Source organism: Pelophylax lessonae (assembly GCF_965119305.1).
Source record: "Pelophylax lessonae genome assembly, chromosome: 3".
Taxonomy (NCBI): domain Eukaryota; kingdom Metazoa; phylum Chordata; class Amphibia; order Anura; family Ranidae; genus Pelophylax; species Pelophylax lessonae.
The window spans coordinates 34,383,879-34,410,222 of NC_138770.1; the positions used below are offsets into that span (position 1 = coordinate 34,383,879).

The 26,344-nt window shown below is 42.7% G+C and overlaps 1 protein-coding gene across 1 annotated transcript in view; it reads right to left on the reverse strand.

Moving 5' to 3' along the window:
• The window catches only part of LOC309550280 (maltase-glucoamylase-like), a gene marked incomplete at its 5' end in the record, with an annotated part of 526,737 nt that overhangs the window by 46,354 nt on the left and 454,039 nt on the right, over nt 1–26,344 (reverse strand). The window contains 7 exons of the mRNA XM_082250685.1: nt 4,715–4,863; nt 8,088–8,204; nt 8,291–8,325; nt 10,961–11,094; nt 12,692–12,830; nt 20,988–21,072; nt 24,392–24,508. Of these exons, the coding sequence (XP_082106811.1) occupies nt 4,715–4,863; nt 8,088–8,204; nt 8,291–8,325; nt 10,961–11,094; nt 12,692–12,830; nt 20,988–21,072; nt 24,392–24,508 (776 nt within the window). The remainder of the gene's footprint in view (nt 1–4,714; nt 4,864–8,087; nt 8,205–8,290; nt 8,326–10,960; nt 11,095–12,691; nt 12,831–20,987; nt 21,073–24,391; nt 24,509–26,344) is intronic.

The window sequence follows — 26,344 nt, forward strand, 5'->3', positions numbered from 1 at the left end:
GCGGCGCTCGCGCGCCGCCGGAGGCTCGCTCCCGCTGTATTCAGTCACAGCGGGAGTTGGGCCAGGGGAGGAGCAGCAGCGATCGCAGCTGCTCTGCCCCGATCGTCGGGGATCTAGTGTGGAGATCCGCCCGCCTGTGTAAACAGAGCGGGCGGATCTCCCAAGTGACAGGGAGTGACAGATCGGAGTGTTCAGCATAGCATAGTGTTCAGAACATCAGTTGTTTTTGCTAGAAAACTACTTAGAACCCCCAAACATTATATATTTTTTTTAGCAGAGACCCTAGAGAATAAAATGGAGATTATTGTAATATTTTTTATCACACCGTATTTGCGCAGCGGTCTTCCATACGCAATTTTTTTGGAAAAAAAATCACTTTTTTGAATTAAAAAATAAGAATCCAGTAAAGTTAGCCCAATTTTTTCCATAATGTGAAAGATAATGTTACGCCGAGTAAATAGATACCCAACATGTCATGCTTCAAAATTGCGCACGCTCACGGAATGGTGACGAACTGATCAGGCAAGTCACAGGGATAGGAGATTATTGATGTTGCAGCCGAACTTTTTTAATGTTACCGCCGCAAGTATAACATTACACACAGTGCCGTGATATTTCCTACCCTCCGAGCATGCGCACTTGTCAAATTCTTTGCTGCTCAATTACGTATCCGGGGCTCTGAGCATGCGCACTGCTGCGCTGCTCAGCTGTTTGAGACAGGAAGTGACGAGGGTATGGAAATCTAACGAGGTATGGAATTCTAACGTTACACCGGGACCCGATAGTTTTCCCCGCTGCTGGCGGGTCCGGTAAGTAGGGAAAAGGACCGGGACGCGGCAGGAGGGGGGGGCACCCCTTCCGCCATCCCGGAGGGTGATCTCGCGGCGAATCCGCCGCTGGGACCACCCTTATCGGAAAGCCGATCGCCTGCAGTTTAAAAAAATACCAGGGTTATGGCAGCTATCTGCTGCCATAACACCGGTATTTAGCTTTAAACTCAGGACGTATTTCTACAATGGGCCGGTATTGAGGTGGTTAATGATCAATTCCTTTTCCCTATATGCACATCAATTTCAACATAAATCCTTGATATTGACTCCAATACTCAATTTAATAGGAAGGATCAATTGACATATTTTGTCTTTTAGGTATATTTGATAATAGACCATGTGAGTAAAAAGGTAGAGCTTCATGGCCTCTTGCTATTTAACCACTTAACGACCGCTCACAGTAATATTACTGCGGTAAAGTGGCTCGTTATCGTCTGACGACGTAGTACTACGTCGTCAGACACTCCCCCTTCTGGGCGGCGCTTGCGCGCCGCCGAAGGCACGCTCCCGCTGTTTTCATTCACAGCGGGAGTCGGGCCAGGGGAGGAGCAGCGGCGATCGCCTCTGCTCTGCCCCGATCGTCGGGGATCGAGTCTGGAGATCCGCCCGCCTGTGTAAACACAGCGGGCGGATCTCCATAGTGACAGGGAGTGACAGATCGGAGTGTTCAGCATAGCTGGACATCCGATCTGTCCCTGACTCACTCAGTCACCTCCCCCCCTACACGTCAGTAAGCACCAGGCATACATTAACCCCTCCCTCTCCAATAAAATTAACCCCTTCCCTGCCAGTGTCATTTTTACAGTAACAGTGCATATATATAGCACTGATTACTGCAGTAATGTCACTGGTAACCCCAAAAGTGTCAAAAATGTCAGTCAAGGGTCCGATCTGTCCGCCGCAATGTCGCAGTCCCGCAAAAAAATCGCAGATCGCCGCCATTACTCGTTAAAAAAAAAAACACCAAGAAATCTTTCCCTTTGTTAGTAAACGCAATAACTTTTGCGCAAACCAATCAAAATACGCTTATTGCGATTTTTTTTACCAAACATAGGTAGCAGAAAACAAATTGGCCAAATATTTTTAAAAAAATTGGTTTTTACATCTTTTTTGGGGGGAATTTCATATAAAAAAATGTTAAAAATATTGTTATTTTTTCAAAATAAACGCTCTTTTTTTGTTTATAGCGCAAAAAGTAAAAATCGCACAGGTGATCAAATACCACCAAAAAAAAGCTCTGTTTGTGGGAAAAAAAGGACGTAAATTTCGTTTGGGTACGGCGTCGCACGACCGCGCAATTGTCAGTTGAAGGCGCACAGCGCCGAATCGCAAAAAGTGGCCTGGACGGAAGACAGCAAAATCCTCCGGTGGTAAAGTGGTTAAAGAGGAAGTAAACTTCCATCTTTAACTTTTACCTTTAGGTATGCCTATATTAAGGCTTACCTATAGGTAGTGTAAATATCTCTTAAACATGCACTGCTTAGGAGATATTTACTGAGCTAGCAACCAGTTACTTCACTGGTGCATGCGCTCTGAAGGAACGGCCAGTGTGACGTGACTGGCAGCTCATGCATGCCTTTTTGACTATAGTGACAAGAAAATTCATAGGAGCAGGATTGGACATGTTTCTCAAAAAAAACAAAATAATAAAAACGAAAATTAAAAAGAGAGAATATGGTTTTTATTCATGAAAATTCATTCCCTCCAAAGCTGAATGTTAAAAGAAACATTTTTTTAGGTACTTTGTACGACATTCATTATGTCATCATCATATGTACCAATCAAAATTCAATTTTAGAAATGTTAATGCACAAAAAAAACTTACCCACTCAGTAGAAGAGCAGCAGGAGGTAAAATCATTATAAAAATAGTAATATAAACATTGAAATGTATAAAAGGTATATTCATAACACAATAAAATGTGTCTTTTGTAAGACTTAACATTTTTTTGGGGGTCCAAATCTTAGGATAGGCATATTATAGTCAGCCAGACTGAGAAAAAGGGAAGGGGGAAGTGGGACTTCTTCACAAACCTTCAAATTATCCTAGTCTAGAGTGCAAAGTGGAGATTCTAGAATGCAAGGTTGAGTTAATGGATGAATGCAAGTAGGCCATTGGAAAGGCTTCCAAAAAGCATATGTTTTTATATATATATATATATATATATATATATACATATATATATACATATACAGTGCCTTGCTATTCGGCCCCCTTGAACTTTGCGACCTTTTGCCACATTTCAGGCTTCAAACGTAAAGATATAAAACTGTAATTTTTTGTGAAGAATCAACAACAAGTGGGACACAATCATGAAGTGGAACGAAATTTATTGGATATTTCAAACTTTGTTAACAAATAAAAACCTGAAAAATTGGGCGTGCAAAATTATTCAGCCCCTTTACTTTCAGTGCAGCAAACTCTCTCCAGAAGTTCAGTGAGGATCTCTGAATGATCCAATGTTGACCTAAATGACTAATGATGATAAATAGAATCCACCTGTGTGTAATCAAGTCTCTGTATAAATGCACCTGCACTGTGATAGTCTCAGAGGTCCGTTTAAAGTGCAGAGAGCATCATGAAGAACAAGGAACACACCAGGCAGGTCTGAGATACTGTTGTGGAGAAGTTTAAAGCCGGATTCGGATAAAAAAAAAGATTTCCCAAGCTTTAAACATCCCAAGGAGCACTGTGCAAGCGATAATATTGAAATGGAAGGAGTATCAGACCACTGCAAATCTACGAAGACCTGGCCGTCCCTCTAAACTTTCAGCTCATACAAGGAGAAGACTGATCAGAGATGCAGCCAAGAGGCCCATGATCACTCTGGATGAACTGCAGAGATCTACAGCTGAGGTGGGAGACTCTGTCCATAGGACAACAATCAGTCGTATACTGCACAAATCTGGCCTTTATGGAAGAGTGGCAAGAAGAAAGCCATTTCTTAAAGATATCCATAAAAAGTGTCATTTAAAGTTTGCCACAAGCCACCTGGGAGACACCAAACATGTGGAAGAAGGTGCTCTGGTCAGATGAAACCAAAATCAAACTTTTTGGCAACAATGAACAAAACGTTATGTTTGGTGTAAAAGCAACACAGCTCATCACCCTGAATACACCATCCCCACTGTCACACATGGTGGTGGCAGCATCATGGTTTGGGCCTGCTTTTCTTCAGCAGGGACAGGGAAGATGGTTAAAATTGATGGGAAGGTGGATGGAGCCAAATACAGGACCATTCTGGAAGAAAACCTGATGGAGTCTGCAAAAGACCTGAGACTGGGACGGAGATTTGTCTTCCAACAAGACAATGATCCAAAACATAAAGCAAAATCTACAATGGAATGGTTCACAAATAAACATATCCAAGTGTTAGAATGGCCAAGTCAAAGTCCAGACCTGAATCCAATCGAGAATCTGTGAAAAGAACTGAAAATTGCTGTTCACAAACGCTCTCCATCCAACCTCACTGAGCTTGAGCTGTTTTGCAAGGAGGAATGGGCAAAAAATTTCAGTCTCTCGATGTGCAAAACTGATAGAGACATACCCCAAGCGACTTACAGCTGTAATCACAGCAAAAGGTGGCGCTACAAAGTATTAACTTAAGGGGGCTGAATAATTTTGCACGCCCAGTTTTTAAGTTTTTTATTTGTTAAAAAAGTTTGAAATATCCAATAAATTTTGTTCCACTGCATGATTGTGACCCACTTGTTGTTGATTCTTCACAAAAAATTACAGTTTTATATCTTTATGTTTGAAGCCTGAAATGTGGCAAAAGGTCGAAAAGTTCAAGGGGGCCGAATACTTTCGCAAGGCACTGTATATATGTATATATATATATACTGTATAACTTGTTTCAAATGAATTCAGAAAATACAACTTACTCATGCAGCAAGGGGCGGATAACAGTGCTGCCTTGAGTGTGTGCTTCAAACATCAGAGTATTTAGATATGGAAGAAGCTTGTATCTGATGTTCAGGACATCTCTCGAAAGGGTTTTAAAGTTTTCATCAAAACTAACAGGATCTTGCCTCTAAAAGAAATACAGAATAAATAAATTCATAAGAACATTTTTATTGGAAGAAATAATACATTTTAAAACATCAGTTTATGTTATTGATTACAATTCTAGTAATAATTTTGCAAGGCTACAAAGTTGGCTTGGGATAAACCACAGTCATTTAGGTAATGTGTCATTATAAGATAATGCAGTTTGGAAAAAAGTAGAATGGATTCAGCAGTGGAGTTATTTAAAGCGGTAGTATACTCAAAAAAAAAAAAAAACCCTGCAAGAGAAAGGCATAATGAGCTAGTACTAGCTCATTATGAAATACTTACCTTAGAACGAAGCCCCAACATGGACTCCCAGACACCGCTGTGGGAGCGGACATGTTCCCTCTGCGTCTCTTCTGGCTCCGGCGGCTCCGGCGCTGTGAGTGCCCGGAGCCGCGATGACATCACTTTCCGGCAACGTTTCACTTTCCGGCAACTCCCCGGCAAGGAACTCTAAAGGTCCGCCGGACCTTCAGAGCGCATGCGCCGCTAGCGTCAGCGGCTGCATGCAGTGCAAATATCTCCTAAACTGTGCAGGTTTAGGAGATATTAATTGTTCCTACAGGTAACATAGAAAAAAAAAAGGAAAAGGAGGCGCAAACACCTAGTGCATTACCCATGGTCACTATTTGCAAAATTTTAATAAAAATGCCAAATGCATACTCACAGACGTAAAGATAAAATCATGTTACAAGCATCCACCATGTGTGAACTGGAACAAGTCCTTCAGTCAGGACCGCTAACGCGTTTCGGGGGTCAGGCCCCCTTCCCCCCTAAACTGGTTTAGAGGCATGCACAGGTCTTGTGAAGGAGGAAGATCAAAAACAGCAGTGTTTTTATTGTCAACATTACGATGAAGGCAGAGGCGTAACTAGAACCTTCAGGGCCCTGATGCAAGAAACCATGAAGGGCCCCCCAGACCCCTGGCCGGGGCCCTTACCTTCAAGCCCAGGGCTCTTCCCACTAATCCTGGGGCTCTTTACACTCGTTGCATGGCCTTTTATTACGGTCCTTTCACAGGTTCTGCAGTGGGCCCCCTTCCTGCAATCTTGTGGGCCCCCTTCCTGCAATCTTGGGGCCTCCCCACAGTGGTGCAATGCCAGGGTCCGGTCGCAAGTGTGACCTTTGCGATCCTGGAAGTTCACCCACTGGTTTGCTACCGGGCCCCCTGGAGCATGGGGCCCGGTAGCGATTGCAACCCCTGCAACCCCTGTAGTTACGCCCCTGGATGAAGGTCCTTAAGAAAAATGGACTAAGCTTCTTTAAACCTTTTTTGATCTTCACCCTCCGCAAGACCTGTGAGTGCCTCTAAACCAGTTTTGGATATATATATACATATATATATATATATATATATATATATATATATATATACATATACATATATATATATATATATATATATATACATATATATATATACATATATATATACATATATATATATACATATATATATATACATATATATATATATATATATATATATATATATACATATATATATATATATATATATATATATATATATATACATATATATATATATATACATATATATATATATGTATATATATATGCATACTGTATAAATATATTTATTATTATTACTAGTAAAAACAATAATAAAAGAAAAATGCCATAAATCTATCCCATAGTTTGGAGACGCTATAACTTTTGCACAAACAAATCAAAATACACTTATTAGGAATTTTCTTTTTACCAAAAATATGTAGCAGAATACAAATTGGCCTAAATTGAAAAAAAAAAATTATATTTTTAAAAAATTTTTGATTGGGAATGTTTTATAGCAGAAAGTAAAAAATATTGTTTTTGTTTTTTTCAAAATTGTTGGTCTTTTTTTGTTTAGAGTGCAAAAAATAAAGACCGCAGAGGTGATCAAATACCTCCAAAAGGAAACTCTATTTGTGGGGGAAAGAATTCATCAATTGTTTTTTGGGTACAGCTTCGCATGAATGGCAATTGTCGGTTAAAACAATGCAGTGCCATATCACAAAAAATGGCCTGGTCATTAAGAGGGTAAAACCTTCTGGAGCTGAAGTGGTTAACCGCTTCAGCCCCGGAAGATTTTACCCCCTTCCTGACCAGGGGGTATTTTGCGATTCGGCACTGCGTGACTTTAACGGACAATTGCGCGGTCGTGCGACGATGCACCCAAACGAATTTGACGTCCTTTTTTTCCCACAAACAGAGCTTTCTTTTGGTGGTATTTGATCACCTGTGCGATTTTTTGATCACGCGCTATAAACAAAAAAAGAGCGTCAATTTTGCAAAAATAGCAAAATTTTTACTTTTTTTATATGAAATTCCCCCCCCCCAAAAAAATGTAAAAATCAAAATTTTTTAACATTTTCGGACAATTTGTTTTATGCTACCTATGTTTGGTAAAAAAAATCGCAAAAAGAGTATTTTGATTGGTTTGCGCAAATGTTATCGCGTTTACTAACAAAGGGAAAGATTTTTGTCATTTTTGTTGTTTTTTTTTTTAACGAGTAATGGCGGCGATCTGCGATTTTTTTTTGCGGTACTGCGACATTGCGGCGGACAGATCGGACCCTTGACTGACATTTTTCACTTTTGGGGTTACCAGTGACATTTCTACAGTAATCAGTGCTATACATATGCACTGTTACTGTAAAAATACACTGGCAGTGAAGGGGTTAACTTTTTTTTGAAAGGGAGGGGCTATGTGTGTCCCTAGGGGCGTGCTTTCTACTGTGATTGGCTGTGGCTTCAGATGTATGAACGGTGATCAACGGTTCTACATAGTAGAACCGTATGATCATCCTTCATACACAGGGGAGAATGACAGGCAGCTTGTTTACACAAGCCGCCTGACTTTCTCCCTCTCCCCCGCCGATCGCTGAGTGACCGGCGGACATCGGGTCCGCCGGTCACACGTGCGGGGGGGGGGGGGGGTCCGTGACCACGCGGGAGCGCGCCTCCGGGGGCGCGCGCTCGCTCCCTAGACCCTCACAAGCTAGCGACGTAGCCCTACGTCACTTTGCCTGTGAGGGGCTGACCGCCGACGTAGATAGTCGTGCGGCGGTCGGCAAGTGGTTAAGGAAGATTTTACAATAAAGGTCTAAAAGTATAAGTTGCAATACCAGATTACACATGGTTAAACAAATCATATACAGATTCAGAGTTATGTTACCAGTTTTAAATAATTAAGTGACTCACGATGTAATCTTTCCCATTATGATTTCTAGAATATGGGTAGAATGCACCCAGCTCCATCCAGCGAGCACACAGTTCGTATGTCGTGTCTCCAAAGAAGCCACAAATATCTGCACCAGTCTACAAAAATACATACATATACATCATTTGGTAGTATTTTCAAGAGATTATTTTTTATAATTTAAAATAAAATAAAATGTTCTTACATAAGATATTCCAAAAAGACTGAACTCCATCATGCCTGCAAAAAAGAGGAATATGTGTATAGCATACTAAATAATAAAGGTATATATTATTTATAAAAATATAAGAATATAGTACCGTAGTACTACTGCGACAAAGTGGCTCTTGTAGGTCTGACGACGTAGACCTACGTCGCCAGACTCCTCCCCTGTAGGCGGCGCTCGCGCGCCGCCGGAGGCACGCTCCCGCTGTTTTCATTCACAGCGGGAGTCGGGCCAGGGGAGGAGCGGCGACGACCGCCTCTGCTCTGCCCCGATCGTCGGGGAATCCAGTTTGGAGATCCGCCCGCCTGTGTAAACAGAGCGGGCGGATCTCCTAAGTGACCAGGAGTGACAGATCGGAGTGTTCAGCATAGCTGAACATCTGATCTGTCCCTGGCTCACTTAGTCACCTCCCCCCCCCCACACATTAGTAAGCTCCAGGCATATATTAACCCCTCCCTCTCCAATAAAATTAACCCCTTCCCTGCCAGTGTCATTTTACAGTAACAGTGCATATTTATAGCACTGATTACTGTAGTAATGTCACTGGTACCCCCAAAAGTGGCAAAAATGTCAGTCAAGGGTCCGATCTGTCCACCGCAATGTCGCAGTCCCACAAAAAAAAAAACGCAGATCGCCGCCATTACTCATTAAAAAAAAAACACCAAAAATGACATAAATCTTTCCCTTAGTTAGTAAACGCAATAACGTTTGCGCAAACCAATCAAAATACGCTTATTGCGATTTTTTTTTACCAAACATGGGTAGCAGAAAACAAATTGGCCAAAAATTTAAAAAAAATTGGTTTTTACATCTTTTTTGGGGGGAATTTCATATTAAAAAATGTTAAAAATATTGTTATGTTTTCAAAATAAACGCTCTTTTTTTGTTTATAGCGCAAAAAGTAAAAATCGCACAGGTGATCAAATACCACCAAAAGAAAGCTCTGTTTGTGGGAAAAAAAGAATGTAAACTTTGTTTGGGTACGGCGTCGCATGACCACGCACTTGTCAGTTAAATTCACACAGCGCCGAATCGCAAAAAGTGGCCCAGACGTAAGACAGCAAAATGCTTCGGTGGTAAAGTGGTTAAAGACTAAGTTGACCTTTTACTAAAAAACAATAAATTCTCTTTTTTTTTTTTCAGGTTAAAAAAGCAGCAGATCATATAGGCAATTTTAGGCTTCTGCACACCCTCTCCCTGTACGGGCTATCAGCTTGCAAACTGGAGTGAGTGTGAATGGACTACGAGTGGACTGATCAGTATGTTTGTGGCCTATTCAAACTACAAGTCCATCTGCTGTGGTGGCAGACAGGACTTGTAGTTTTCTCATTCACAGATTCCTGTGAATCAATGACAAGACTGTGTGGGCAGAGCCCTGCACAGCCAGGCAGTTTTCAAATTGTGACTGCTGGGGTTGGGAGAGATTCCTGATCCTGCTGTCATTGGGGGGCTGGGGGGTTGCAGTGCGAGGGGTAGGTCTGTAGCATGTTACACCTTACACCATAAATATGGGTGTAACGTGTAAAATTCTCCAGATGTTGAACTTATCTGTTAAGAATATTGAAAATTGCTTTTGAATTTACATAGTAACATAGTTACATAGTTACATAGTTACATAGTAGGTGAGGTTATATAAAGACAATAGTCCATCCAGTTCAACCTGTGTAGGTGTGTGTGGCTGTAATCATCTCTCATATCCCTGAATGTTCTGATCCTTGAGATGTACATCTAATAGTCTTTTGAAAGCCACCATACTACCTGCAGAAACCACCTCTTGTGGTAGAGAATTCCACAATCTTGTAGCCCTCACAGTAAAGAACCCCCCGCGTTGCCTGAGGTTAAAACGCTTCTCCTCTAATCGCATTGTATGCCCCCGAGTCCTCATGCAAGCCCTTCGACTAAACAGCTTTTTTTCTAAGCTGAGATCCCCATTGAGATATTTAAAAATTGCTATCATGTCCCCCCTCAGGCGTCTCTTCTCCAGGGAGAATAAATCAAGCGATTGCAGACGCTCTTCATAATCAAGGTCCTCCAATCCCCTAATTAGTTTAGTTGCCCTTCTCTGGACTCTCTCCAGCTCCAACACATCCCTCCTGAGGACTGGCGACCAGAACTGGACAGAATACTCCAGATGCGGTCGGACCAGAGTTTTATAAAGTGGAAGGATTATAGTCTTATCTCTGGAATGCATCCCTTTCTTTATGCATGCTAATATTCTGTTGGCTTTGGCAGCTGCCGCTTGACATTGCATGCTGTTTCCTAATCTATCATCAACCAAGACTCCCAGATCCTTATCCATTTTTGATTCCCCCAAGGGCTCCCCTCCTAAAGTGTATTGTGCTTTTATGTTTCTAGTCCCCAAGTGCAAAACCTTACACTTCTCTAAGTTAAACCTCATTTGCCATGGTAAAGCTTTTGTGGGATTTTATTAGAATTTTTATGTGACTAGGTTTAGTTACATTAATTACAAGTAACATTTTGTTGCCTTTGCCTTACCAGCTACAGACCAAATTTCAGTAGTAATTAACAAAATTGCTTGTGCAAAATGATTTATATTTATTATTTGTTTTTTTTCCCTTGCAGCCATTACCAATATCACTATGGTGAAAGGTGATTTTACAAAAATATTACATTCTGAAAATGACTTACCAATGATAGATTTGTCTATCTGATCCCAGGCAGCAGTATTATCTCCAAGCCAGTGTCCTATCCATTGCCCAACTGTTGGGAAGGTGGATCGGCCAACAATTATTGATCTTTTTCCTGTTATATTACGCACAATCCTATTTGCACAGAATATAACATAAATTAGCAGAAGCATAAAGCCAATAATTATTAACAAATGAATAAAAGGACAGTAAATTTGCTTTTCAGCTGGCACTTTATATGCTTTAAATAAATCTGCAGTTTACTCACTTGCACCCACTACTTTGGAGGTATATGTAGCAATGCTGTATAGTCAAATAACTATACAGTGGTTAGTACTAAATATCCGTATAAAATGAAGAGATAATATTTGGTTTCATCAATAGAAAAATGCCAACACACGGTCAGAGTTTTTTTTTATGTCCATGAATATTAGATTTGCATTTACATTTATTAACCACTTGCCGACCGCCGCACGACTATCTACGTCGACGGTCAGCCCCTCACAGGCAAACTGACGTAGGTCTACGTCGCTTGCTTGTGAGGGTCTAGGGAGCGAGTGCGCACCCCCGGAGGCGCGCTCCCGCTCCTGCGTGGTCACGGACCCCCCCGCGCGTGTGACCGGCGGACCCGATGTCCGCCGGCCACTCTGCGATCGGCGGGGGAGAGGGAGAAAGTCAGGCGGCTTGTGTAAACAAGCTGCCTGTCATTCTCCCCGGTGTATGAAGGATGATCATACGGTTCTACTATGTAGAACCGTTGATCACCGTTCATACAGCTGAAGCCACAGCCAATCACAGTAGAAAGCACGCCCCTAGGGACACACACAGCCCCTCCCTCTCAAATAAAGTTAACCCCTTCACTACCAGTGTATTTTTACAGTAACAGTGCATATGTATAGCACTGATTACTGTAGAAATGTCACTGGTAACCCCAAAAGTGTCAAAAATGTCAGTCAAGGGTCCGATCTGTCCGCCGCAATGTCGCAGTCCCGCAAAAAAAAAATCGCAGATCGCCGCCATTACGCGTTAAAAAAAAACCAACAAAAATGACAAAAATCTTTCCCTTTGTTTGTAAACGCGATAACTTTTGCGCAAACCAATCAAAATACGCTTTTTGCAATTTTTTTTACCAAACATAGGTAGCATAAAACAAATTGGCCAAAAATGTTAAAAAATTTTGATTTTTACATTTTTTTGGGGGGAATTTCATATAAAAAAAAAGTGAAAAATATTGCTATTTTTGCAAAATTTACGCTCTTTTTTTGTTTATAGCGCGTGATCAAAAAACGCACAGGTGATCAAATACCACCAAAAGAAAGCTCTGTTTGTGGGGAAAAAAGGACGCCAAATTTGTTTAGGTACAGCATCGCACGACCGCGCAATTGTCCGTTTAAAGTCACGCAGTGCCGAATCGCAAAATACCCCCTGGTCGGAATGGGGGTAAAATCTTCCGGGGCTTAAGTGGTTAACAGCTACTTAAAATTGGCGGAAGTGATGGTGTGGGGAATCTTTGAGTGTCATCAGATATTTTACACATCATATTTTATGCATCTATATATTTGTTCTGGAGCTCAGTAAAAGCTTTATATTATGTTATTGTGATATTGAGAATAGAGAAAGAGTGGTTATAAAGAAAAAGAAAGGCAGAAATCACAGATAATTAAAAAAATGTAAACAAAAATATAGAGAACCATAAATAGGAATATTAATCAAATAAACGAATTTGACTTACTCAAATGTTGGCCTTGCATGTGACCATCCATACAGATTGTGCACATCATAGTGCCTCACTGGGGTGCCATCAGGAAGGAATTGTTGACTGTCCATGCATATTGTCTTGTGATGCAATCCCATATGTTTTGATTCCAAAGCTACAAAACAATATATGTTAAACCAATATCTGTATTTAATTAGATTTTTTTTTACATCAGCACATTAGAGCACATTGCATTGTTTTTTATGAGTTGTATGTTAAGGTTCAATGTTAAGTTCTATGTTAAGGGTTAAATTACTTAAGCTTACCAAAGCCACATTTTTTGGGTACAGTGGGGAAAAGTTGAAACCCTTGTCCCAAAGACACACTCCCTCCCATCAAAACAGGCATATTGGTAGTATAGTGTTTACTTTTGGTATACTTGCAATGCATTTTCCAAAACAAATATTTTATCAATATCTTAAAATAAATTAGATACTGGTGCTGTGACACCTCCATTGGCTCACATGTCCACGTTTCTTGGCAGTGTCCACAGATACTGATACAAAATACTCTTTTATGATATATGTGATGTAATAAAGTAGGTAAATTGTATTTTATATTAGACGCTTTGTGCTTTAAATATCACGTCTGTTTTTTTACCTCTTTTTGTCTTTTCTGTGTGAGATATATTTAGGAATGTGGCACGCTCATCCAACTTTAGGTTAACTTTGTGTATTCTAAAAAATACAATTATACAAGCAATATCAAACCATTTCTATATGTAGATTTTTCAGAAAAATGTAAAAAAAAACATTTCCTGTCTGTCTCCATGGCAGCCTATGTGTGGGTTAACCCCGCCTCCACTCCAAGGGTATAGGACCCCCCTCCCATAAATTTCAGCTCTCAGGTACAGCAGGTGTTAATTTTTTTGTCCTCCTCCAAGGACCTACACTTCTGATGTCTTACTACGTCCAGCTTACCTTAGGATACTTTGGATGGTGTCTGTATGTCCAGGGCCCAGCCACGGGCGGGTGAGTGACATTTAAATTCCCCTGCTCTCTGCGGTTGACTGAAGCTTGATCGGCATTTTCTGACATGGGTCTGAAGATTCGCATTGCATCCCTTCATGGCGGCGGTATTTGTTATTTATGTGCACTTTGTTTGTCTCTTTCCTATCGCTGTACAAAATGTTTGTTTGGCCCAATGGCGCTGGAACGCTTCCTGCGTTCCAGCAAACCCTACCTCTTCCTCCTCTGCTCCTAGCGTCCAATCGGTAGACACTTTGTGGTCCCGCCCATGCGCAGTGCGTCGCGAGCGAAGCCGAGGCTTGGCTTGCGCATGCGCAGTAGCGTCCGTGACTGCATCACCGCTGACGTCATTCTGGCGGGAGATTTAAACAGCTGACGGTTCCCCTGTACTTTGGGAATGTACTGTGGGCGTTGCGGCAGCTTCCCAGTGTCTCTGGATTCCTTGCTACAGGTATGTGCAATGGAGACTTGACTGCAGAGAGGGGGGGGGGGCGGATGGTTGTTACCTCACAATGTATCACTGACATGGTGTCTGATGTGTATTACCTTTCTTTATCAGTCTGGTTGTTTGGCCTGAAGTATGGATCCTGCGTCACCGCCCTCCTGTGGCCAGCCCTCTCACAACAGGTGGGTGCTGACGTTTTTCAGAAGGGGGGACGGGGAGGGCTTGCTGGTCCCTATGTCATGGCTAAATCCAGTGTCTCCCCGATTTTCTCTTTTTCCATCAGCTCTTCCAGGCCTGATTTACCACAAGAAACAGACCCTGTCAGACCTCGTGGGAGTTCATCCTCCAGATCTAAGCGCTGTGAATCTCCATCAGGGAGTAGGCAGCAAGGGAGACGCTCTAATTCCTCCCCCAGACACCATAAACAACACCAGAGTCACCGCACATACCAGAGAGCCTGTTGGGGTTGTGGGGCGTATGTCCCGGAGGACAAGTCCCTATGTGAGCCATGTTTTGCTCAAGCAGCCGGTGAGAGGGTGCATGAGGACCAAGGATTGGAATCTCTAGTGAAGAGAATAGTACAACAGTCCCTGAAAGAATGGGGTACAGTCCCACCACCTGGTCCCACTACATCCAGTTCTCCAGCGGAAGTACAGGAAGATCAAGGCCCCTCTCAACCGAGCATTACTTCTGCAAAATCATCTGACAGTGATTCGGAAGAAGAAGGGGCTGTAGGCGGCTTTGAGTTCGCCCTGGTTTCACCCCTGATCAGAGCCATTAAGGAAGCTCTAAGATGGGAGGATCCTGTGTCTCCTCAGAAAAAGCAGCGGAAGTTCTTCAAGCACCTTGGCAAGGAGCGTGTCAACTTTCCTTCCCTCTCTGAATTACAAGAGGTGATTACTGAAGAGTGGAGTAAAGGGGATAGTAAGTCTTCCTTATCCTCCAAACTTGGGAAACTATATCCCTTTAAACCTGAAGTTGTGGTCAGGGAATAGAGTCGAGATGGAGAACATAGCATAATTAAAATAATTACGGTAGTAGCGTGCCAAAACCGTCGTTCGGGCAGGCCTGTAAAATAAAGAGGGCCCGCCAAGAAGGAAGGAAGAAGAAGGGAATGTTAGAGAAAAGGGGCAGGGGTGGGAGGGATAACGAGTCCTGCTGCAACCCAGAAGAGGCGGGGGGCCCGACCTTAAATAGGCGGCTCCTCCCCTCCCACAACTCCAGGCTCCGCCTTCCCATTTGTGGTCAGGGAATAGAGCCGAGATGGAGAACATAGCATAATTAAAATAATTATGGTAGTAGCGTGCCAAAACCGAAGTTCGGGCAGGCCTGTAAAATAAAGAGGGCAAAAAGAGAGCGTGCAAGTAACTTTAAAACAAGCGCCTTGTATACAAAGGAAAGAGACACAAAACCGAAAGGCATTTGGCTAAAAACTCGGAACGCCTGTCTCAGCTCGCCTTCAGGTTGGGGTATGTAACTGTAGTAGGCGGATGATTCCACCGTCCTAGTCTCCTAATGATATGCATGGGAATGCCATGGCTGGAGGCCGCCACGACTGCCCTTGTGCGAACCGAAAGACCGGAGAAGGCAGCAGGATCGCACCCTAACTTAGCAGGGTGCTCAAGTACTTGATGAACCTGGGCGTGGTGAGAGGCCTGCCGTAGAGGCTCAGCAGGGGAGCATCACTGACCTGACCTGCCCCACCCGAAGAAAATACGGCCCAGCAACTGAACTGGGCACCATCTGTTGTGAGAAGGATACAGTGGTATGTCAACTGGTGGCCCCAATTGATTGGTCTCGGACTGCCGGAATGTCAGGACAAAATGATCGTCCCCTTTACCTAGGTCTGCCCTCCTTAGCATGTTGGCTGTGCCGGGCGAGTTCCCCACGGTGAACTTGTTGGCCGCAGGAACCTGTAGAAGGCCAGGTACATGGCATCATTGGACAAGTTGGACAAAGCCTGGAGCCTGCTGCCATCGATTGGTTGACGAAACGTGGGCTTGCGGCCTTCCAACCAAAGGATGTCTTCTAGAATGTGCTTGATGGGACTTGATGCCATGCCAAGGCACGGGGGAGGCTGCGGACCGCCCCTGGCAGCGCAGGGAGTGTGGTTCAGACGGCACTGAAAGGGAAGCGAAGGGGGGGGGGGGCGTGCTGCTGGTGGAGGGAGGAAGAAGAGGGGGGCGGATGCTGCAGCCTGTGCGTACAGAGGTACTGGCAGGGGGATGGGAGTCCATCCTCAAGGCGATGCTGCTGTGAGGAAGCGCTGGTTGTGGTGGGGAAAAAAGAGGGGGGTCACCTGCTTCCCCCCCCACGTACTCACGGTTGCCGGGTGCCTGTTAGGCCGACCCGGAAGCGTCCTTGTGGTGCTCTGTAGTGTAGTAAGGTGAGCGGAGAGACTAGACGCTATGGGCGTGACCAAACGAGTCCTGCTGCAACCCAGAAGAGGCGGGGGGCCCGACCTTAAATAGGCGGCTCCTCCCCTCCCACAACTCCATGCTCCGCCTTCCCATATGTCGCCCGTTTGGAATCTGCTCCTCTTGTGGATGCGGCAGTTACAAGATTAGCAAAGCATGTCACTTTGCCCCTGGATGACGCGGTCTCTTTCAAAGACTCCTTGGATAGAAAAATAGATCTGGACCTAAAAAGGATCTTTGTGATGGCCGGCGCGGCCTGCAAACCCGTTATGGCATTAGCTACGATGTCTAAAGCCATGGAAGTCTGGGTATCTGATATAGAATCTAAACTTGGGAGCCTCTCGGAAAAAGCCGTAGAAAGCTCCCCTATTCATGAACTCAAGTTGGCTTCAGTATTTTTAGGGGAAGCATCTATCGATGTTCTGTGTCTTCTGTCCAGATCGATGCTATCCTCAGTGACAGCAAAAAGGGCCTTGTGGCTTCGCCCGTGGCTTGCGGATCCAGCCTCTAAACAAGCATGGTGTAAGATCCCTTTTGAGGGTACTTCCCTTTTTGAGAATAAATTAGACAGCGCTATTGCTAAGGCTACTGGTGGAAAGTCAGGCTTCCTCCCGCAGGACAGATGATTATTTGGTCAGAAGAAGCCTCAACCTAGGAGGCAATTCACGGAGAGATCAAAAGATGCACGCTCTTACAAACCTAATAGGGATTTCCGAAGAAACTGGAGAGGTGGTCAATCCTCTACTCGGAGGTCATCAAAAAATCCAGCGTCTGCTGGACAAGATTCCACTAAATCTTTTTGAGATTGGGCCCGTTCAGGCATGTCAGGTAGGGGCACGTCTTCTCCATTTTCAGCATGTCTGGGTGGCCTCAATCACGGACTTTTGGACCCGTAAGGATGGTCTCTACAGGCCACAGATGGTCATTTCTGGCAGATCCAGTTCCAAGATTCATCTCAACTCATTTGCCCTGTCTAGAAGAGAGAAGAGAAGTCTTGCTCGCCTATGTAGACGCTTTGGTGGCTCAAGGAGCGGTAGCTCTAGTTCCAGAACAAGAAAAATTTCAAGGGGTTTACTCACCCCTCTTCTTAGTCCAGAAGAAGAACGGGGCCTGGAGGCCTGTTATAGATCTCACATTCATAAAGAACGAAAAATTCAAGATGGAAACACTCTTAACTATTCAAAAGGCAGTACTGCCGGGAGATTGGTTCGCCTCAATAGATTTGAAAGATGCGTACTTTCATGTACCTGTGGCAACCGACTTCCACAAATATCTCTGCTTCTGTGTTCAGAATCAGCATCTTCAATTCGTTTGCCTACCCTTCGGCCTGTCTACCTCGCCCAGAGTATTCACCAAAGTTCTTCTAGCAGTGGTAGCCTTCATAAGATTGAAAGGTATACGTCTACATCATTACTTAGACGATCTTCTGCTGCTGTCTCAAGAGAAAGATCAATTATTGGCACACAGAGATCAGGTCATATCGACCCTCAAAGAGTTTGTCTGGCTGCTAAACCTACAAAAGAGTCAGCTGGAGCCCACTCAACGTCTAGTCTATCTTGGGGCGCAATTCGACACCGTCGAGAATTCAATCTCTCTCCCATTAGAGAAGATACCGGTAGTGAGGGAGAGAATCCTTCCGGTTCTTTCTTCTCCTCGGCTGAAAGCCTCTCAGTGCCTCAAAATCATTGGCACCATGGTGTCCACGGCTCCAATGGTCAAATGGGCTCTCTGGCATATGAGGCCCTTCCAGAAAGGTTTCCGACAACAATGGAACACAGAAGAGAAAGATCAGTACATTCATATCTCCTTCAGCATGAGATACAGTCTTCTTTGGTGGCTGCAACGCAGGAATCTGCTCAATTGTCACTCTCTGGTTCCAGTCTCATGGACTATAATCACAACAGACGCCAGCAACTCAGGCTGGGGGGCTCATTGTCTGACAGAGATGACACAGGGGAGGTGGTCTTTTCAGAGACACACACCAGTCTCCAATATACTGGAACTCCGAGCAGCCTACCAGGGTCTTCAATCTTTCCAACACCTGCTAGAGGGGAAATCTGTATTGATTCGGATGGACAACACCACGGCAGTGTCTTATGTAAAGAGACAAGGTGGGACACGGAGTCTCTCTCTGCTACGAGAATTAGACCCGATCATGTCCTGGGCCCAGACTCACCTAGTAAATATCTCGGCAGTCTACATTCCAGGTTCACAGAATGTTCAAGAAGATTTTCTGTCCAGGGTCCAGTTGAACCACAATGAGTGGTCTCTCCATGTGGAGTCGTTCAAATGGATCCTGTCGCTGGGAGTATCTCCCGAAGTCGACCTGTTCGCCTACCCTTGCAACCACAAGTTGGAGAAGTATGTCACGAGAGGCAAATGCCCTCAAGCCTACCGACTGGTGGGAGTTCAGCAGGGCTTACGCCTTTCCTCCAGTACCCATCATTCTCAAATTTCTGCAGAGACTTCAAGTGGAAGATGTGGAGATAGTGATGGTGGCGCCTTTCTGGCCGAACAGGCCATGGTTTCCGCTGCTCCTACAGCTGAGTTACCGGGACCCGGTCCCTCTTCCCCTCAGACCAGACTTGCTTCTTCGGGGAACATCAGTGCACCCCTGTCCTGCAATTCTATGGTTGACGGTCTGGTTCTTGAGAGGGAGAGGTTGGAATCGCTCGGCTGCCCATCTACAGCCATTTCCACCTTGATGAATGCTAGACGACCAAGTACTAATAGAGTATACTGTAGAATCTGGGCAAGATTCATGAAGTCTGCATATCCAGAAGGTATGTCTTCCTCAGTCCCTGGGATTCAAGAAATACTAAGTTTTCTTCAGGCTGGTCTGGATATGCCCCTTTCAGTGGCAACTCTTAGAGTTCAAGTTTCGGCCTTGTCGGCCTTCTCTGGGGTCATGTGGGGCCCAACACCCACTAATTCAACAATTCTTCAAAGGAGCAGTCAGGCTCAATCCTCAAAGAAGACCTAGGTTTCCGAAATGGGATCTACCTCTTGTACTAAATGCCCTCTCAAAAACGGGCATAGATTCCTCTTCTTCTATCAAGGACCTGACCATCCGAACTGTCTTTCTGGTAGCCATTACTTCGGCTAAAAGGGTCTCTGAATTAAGTTCTCTCGGATGTAGAGAACCATTTTTGACTTTTTTCCCGGATCGGGTAGTACTAATACCAAGACTGAATTCAAATCCGAAAGTCACCTCGGTGTTTCACCAAAATCAGGAGATCGTCCTGCCTACCTTCCGGTCATCTGATGAGTCCAATCCTCATACGTTGGATGTAGGAGAATCCTTGAAAGTTTATCTTCAAGCAACTGCACCATTCAGGCAGTCTGACAACCTCTTTGTCCTGTTCTGGGGAAAGAACAGAGGTAAACCTGCTTCATCCAGGACTATCGCTTCATGGATAGTGGCAGCTATCCAGCAGGCCTATAGAGCTGAGGGGCTGGCTCCTCCGGATGCGGTGACGGCGCACTCTACAAGGAGTATCTCTACTTCCTGGGCGGCCTCGCGGCACGTGGCTCCAGATGTAATTTGCAGAGCGGCTTTGTGGTCATCAGTCAATACTTTTATGACCCACTATTGTGTAGAGCCTGCTTCTCTGTCCTCAGTTAATTTTGGTTTGACTGTTTTGTCTGCAAATAGCATGAATTAAAATCTTCTTTGCTAAAGCATTCCCACCCGTGTGGAGTGAGCTAGTTATTTCCCACACGTAGGCTGTCATGGAGACAGACAGGAAAACGGAAAATTCCTATCATACTTACCGTAATTTTCCTTTCCTGATAGTCTCCATGGCAGCCGGAGTACCCACCCTCTCGTCTTGGATTCGGCTAAGATATGGAACACCTGCTGTACCTGAGAGCTGAAATTTATGGGAGGGGGGTCCTATACCCTTGGAGTGGAGGCGGGGTTAACCCACACGTAGGCTGCCATGGAGACTATCAGGAAAGGAAAATTACGGTAAGTATGATAGGAATTTTCAGTTTTTTAGCATGCACCTCTGTTTCACAACATGCTGGAAGATATACACACACACACACATATAGATATATATATTTATACTGCATATATGCCAAAGCCACCTTTAGAATTTCAGCAGGTCTCCTAAGCATAGAGCTAAAAAATAAATAGACAGTCCAGTCAATTATTCATGCTGTCTCTTTGATCAGCTGCATCCCTAAACAGAAGTGCAATGGAGGATCAAGGGTGGAGTTCCAGTTCTGGTTAATCCAGGGGAACAACAACATCAATCAGGCAAGGATTTTTAATCCATCCCATGTCCTCTCTTTTCCAACAAGGAGTGAAGGTTTGTTGCAGTGTATCCCTCAACATAAGATTGTTTCTCAGGTGATGGCTACTGCCAGATTATTAACACGTAAGATTTTTAAAGCAAGTGCAAACTAAATAGCTAATATAAAACAAAGATTTTTACATGGCATGTAAGGGGGGAAATTCAAAGTGTTGTTTCGGCAACCAGTGACTGATCCATGAACAAAGCTTGCTGGTTCATTCATGTCCTGAAAACAAAATATACAAAAAATATATAAACACACTAGAACACAGGAGCTCCCATTCACAAATATATGCAAAATATACATAGAATGTCAAGTCTAGTTGAATTTGAAATAGATTAGAGACTATTCATCTAGCAAAGTTAATGCTACTGAATAAGACTCTCCACATACATTAGAATTTACTTTACAAAGTGAGCATTCACTTTGCTAAGAGAACAGCCTCTACTATTTTAGTAGGTCACCCCTATTAAAGCAGTGCTCCAGGTTCCTTCAGAAAAAAATAAAAGTCAGCAGCTACAAATACTGTAACTGCTGACTTTCAATATTAGGACACTTACCTGTCCACAAATCCAGCGGTGTTTTCACCCGAGCCAATTTTTCAATCTGTTCTCGGGTGCTGCCACTGCCATCTCGGCTAAGGGAAACTGGCAGTGAAGCCTAGTGGCTTCAAACCAGAGTTCCCCACTGTGCATGCATGAAGCATGCTTTGCTTTTTAAAAAGCCTGGTGGCGGGTGAAGCAGGAGGGGGGCCAAACTTCTGGCTGAGTTCACTGCGGCAAGCTCAGCCGGAAGTGTGAGTGGGTTCCTGTCAAAACCAAGTACCCGTCCCCCCCGAAAGGTGCCAAATGTGGCAGCAGAGGGGGAGAGAGGAGGCAAACAAGTGGAGCCTCTCCTTTTGGGTGGAGCTCCACTTTGGGTATTTGCAACATATGCATACACCACATCAGAGTTCCATTTCAAGTGTACTAACATATATAGCTGAATTGATGGAAAAATGCAAACATTTTTGGTGTTACTGATGCTACTTGCTAACAAATTCCAATCACATCAATATACTAATATTTGATAATAATTATAACTTAACCACCTTGGCGGTAATCCCGAGCGTGACTCGGGGTGGATTTTTCATATCAGGATCGGTAACCCCGAGTCACGCTCGGGGGTGGATTGCAGAGAGCGCAGCGGTGTTCTCTTACCTTCTCCTTGCGATCCAGCGATGATCTCTCATTGCTGTGACCGCCAGCCGAGAGTCCCGCCGCTCCTCCGTCCCTCCGTCGGTGTGATGACTTCCTAGTTCCGTTCCCTGCAGCAGCAATGCTGCATGGGAGCGGAACTAGGGAGGGAAATTTAAAAAAAAAAACGTTGCACAAAACACATTTTATATTATATATATATGCATATATATATATATATATATGCATATATATATATATATATATATATATATGCATATATATATATATATATATATGCATATATATATATATATATATATATATATATATGCATATATGTATATATATGTATATATATATATTATATATATATATATATATGCATACATATATATGCATATATATATATATATATATATATATATATAAAATATATATATATATATATATGCGCATATATATATACCGGTACATGTATATATATGCATATATATATATATATATATAAAAATATATATATATATATGTGTGTGTATATATATATATATATGTATATATATATATATATATATATATATATATATATATATACATATATATATATATATATATATATATATATATGCACACACACACACATATATATATATAAAATTATATTATTGATTCAATTATAATTCATGCGTTATAGAATTTATATATATATATATATATACACACACACACACACACATATCTATATATAATATATAATGCATGAATTATAATCTAATCAATAATATAATTTTATTATATATATTATATATTAAATAATAAAATAATATTATTGATTCGATTATAATTCACGCGTTTGTGTTTCAAATTTATCACATCTGGGATGTCTACTAGACTCTTGTTTTGGTCAGGTTTAAGTCAGTAATTACTAAGAATTGTAGGCCTATAATACATAACGCCAAATTTCCATGAAAACAATTGTACCGCTTTTGGTATGTAATTCCTGACATAATCATACCGCCAGGGAGGTTAAAGTTAATTAAAAAAAAAAAAAAAAAATAAGAAAGAGAAACACGCTATTCAGAAACTGAACTTTAGGGCTGGGTCCAGTGTGTCCCTGTATTAGGTCTAAATTCGGTCAGGATTTTTGGCTGAATTTGGACCTGAAATGAACCAGAAGACGCACAGAACTCCTGTGAAATTCGGTCCACAGTTGTCCCAAGGCCATGTGAACCGGCTCCATTGAGAGCTGGTCACAGGCTCATGACATGCGAATTGAATGCGGGGAAACCCTCATGCAATTCGGAATAGTGTGTACTCTACCTCATAGTTGCTAATGATAAGTGCACCATGGAAATATAGCACATCTGATATGTGAACCTGAATATTCGAGCAGCTAAACTTACTAATAATCGTTACACATAATAAAAAAGGATATTGGATAAATGCTACAAGTAATACAAATAAATTGAATCAAATCTTTAACTTTTTTAACTTTGGCTTACCAGTTTAAAAGCATGTACATAAAAAGTCACATGAAGCTCTACTTTCATGATTGGTAAAGAATAAATCTGTGCATTATCTACCTCTGCTTCTGCAGTTTCTAATGAAATACTATGGGGTTCTAAAATTAGACTGCTTTTCTGCTGGAGCGAGCAACCCATCGGTAATAAATATCCATTAGTATGGATTCCTATGGAACAACCCAATAGTCTTCTGACTTTTAAAACTAATTTGATCAGCATTTCTATGGGTTTCCTTTTGTTACATAGTTACATAGTTACATAGTTACATAGTAGGTGAGGTTGAATAAAGACAATAGTCCATCTAGTTCAACCTGTGTAGGTGTGTGTGACTGTAATCATCTCACATACCCCTGAATGTTCTGATCCTTGAGATGTACGTCTAATAGTCTTTTGAAAGCCACCATACTTCCCGAAGAAACCACCTCTTGTGGTAGAGAATTCCACAATCTTGTTGCCCTAACAGTAAAGAACCCCCCACGTTGCCTGAGGTTAAAACGCTTCTCCTCTAATCGCATTGTATGCCCTCGAGTCCTCATGCAATCCCTTCGAATGAACAGCTTTTTTTCTAAGCTGGGATCCCCATTAAGATATTTATAAATTGCTATCATGTCCCCCCTCAGACGTCTCTTCTCCAGGGAGAATAAATCGAGCGATTGTAGACGCACTTCATAGTCAAGGTCCTCCAATCCCCTAATTAGTTTAGTTGCCCTTCTCTGGACTCTCTCCAGCTCCAACACATCCCTCCTGAGGACTGGCGATCAGAACTGGATAGAATACTCCATATACTCCATATATTTTGTCATATACTCAAACAATGTAAATGTAATTAATAAAACCAAAACTTACAATCCATAGGCCATCAAACCTAATATAATTTTCTCTGAAGTCCCGCACTTCTTGTTTCCACCATTCTGCAGTGACATTCTTGAAAAAATCTGGGAATGCTGTGTGGGCTCTAAATCGCTAAAAATAAATAAATAAAAAAGACACAAAGATAAAAATAAAATCATTACCCTAAAATCTGTTAACTAGGTTAAGTGTATATGTGAACACACTCCAATCAATATAGGAGTATTTACATATACACAGCTAGATCTGAGGATTTTTGAACAAAATGCTAGTTTAACCACTTAAGCCCCGGAAGATTTTACCCCCTTCCTGACCAGGGACTATTTTGCGATTTGGCACTGCGTGACTTTAATGGACAATTGCGCGGTCGTGCGACGCTGTACCTAAACGAATTTGACGTCCTTTTTTTCCCACAAACTGAGCTTTCTTTTGGTGGTATTTGATCACCTGTGCGCTTTTTACTTTTTGCGCTATAAACAAAAAAAGAGCGACAATTTTGCAAAAATAACAATATTTTTCACATTTTTTTATATGAAATTCCCCAAAATAAAAATGTAAAAATCAAATTTTTTAACATTTTCGGCCAATTTGTTTTATGCTACCTATGTTTGGTAAAAAAAAATCGCAAAAAGCGTATTTTGATTGGTTTGCGCAAAAGTTATCGCGTTTACTAACAAAGGGAAAGATTTTTGTCATTTTTGTTTTTTTTTTTTTTAACGCGTAATGGCGGCGATCTGCGATTTTTTTTGCGGTACTGCGACATTGCGGCGGACAGATCGGACCCTTGACTGACATTTTTGACACTTTTGGGGTTACCAGTGACATTTCTACAGTAATCAGTGCTATACATATGCACTGTTACTGTAAAAATACACTGGTAGTGAAGGGGTTACTTTTATTTGAGAGGGAGGGGCTGTGTGTGTCCCTAGGGGCGTGATTCTTACTGTGATTGGCTGTGGCTTGAGGTGTAAGGACACTGATCAACGGTTCTACATAGTAGAACTGTGTGATCAGGGTTTTTACACCGAGGAGAATGACAGGCAGCTTGTTTACACAAGCCGCCTGACTTTCTCCCTCTCCCCCGACAATCGCTGAGTGACCGGTGGACATCGAGTCCGCCGGTCACACGCGCGGGGGGTCCGTGACCGGGCCTCCGCGGGCGCGCGCTCGCTCCCCAGACCCTCCCAGGCTAGTGACGTTAATTAATGAAGATGTCACATAAATTCATTATCTAACAAATCCAATCAATATACACAATACGTCATATATTTTGCTTGCTCTATTTATGTAGGTCACTAATCCCTTATAGGTAGTAAAGAATCTTCTGATTTTTTTTTTTTATTAAACTGAAAGGTGATGATTATTCCTTATTTTTTTTTTTAAATAAACTTTATTAAAGTCAATGTGCGGTACAAAGAAAATAGGTATAACGATGTACAATACAGTTTAACATTTTTTGGGGTCGAAAGCTGAGCAATGGAAGGAGCTCATTTTTTTTTTTTTTTTTTTTTAAAGCCCGAAGCGTGTGAAATCACACTCAAAAAAGACTTAGCACCCGGTGCATAAAAAAGTGCACACACGCAAACGTGAACGCACAAAAACTGCACAGGGTGTGCGAAATGGTCTGGCCTCCGAAGAGGTTGGACATATACCTTGATCCCCCGGGGCGCAAGACTCCTGACAGGGACTGAGGTACTTCCTATGGTTTGCCTGGCCGAGACCTGGCAAACCCCGTTCTCCAGGGGGACTGCCGAAACAGCCCACCCCAAGTACTGGATGGGGCTCCCCCGAAGGGAGACCCCCATGAGAGAGGGCGAACTAAGCCAAAAGGCCATGTCCACCCCCTCCCAAGACTTTCAAGGTAGGCCCAAAGACCCACACCAAGCTCTGTTTGTGGGAAAAAAAGTACGTCAAATTCGTTTAGGTACAGCGTCGCACGACCGCGCAATT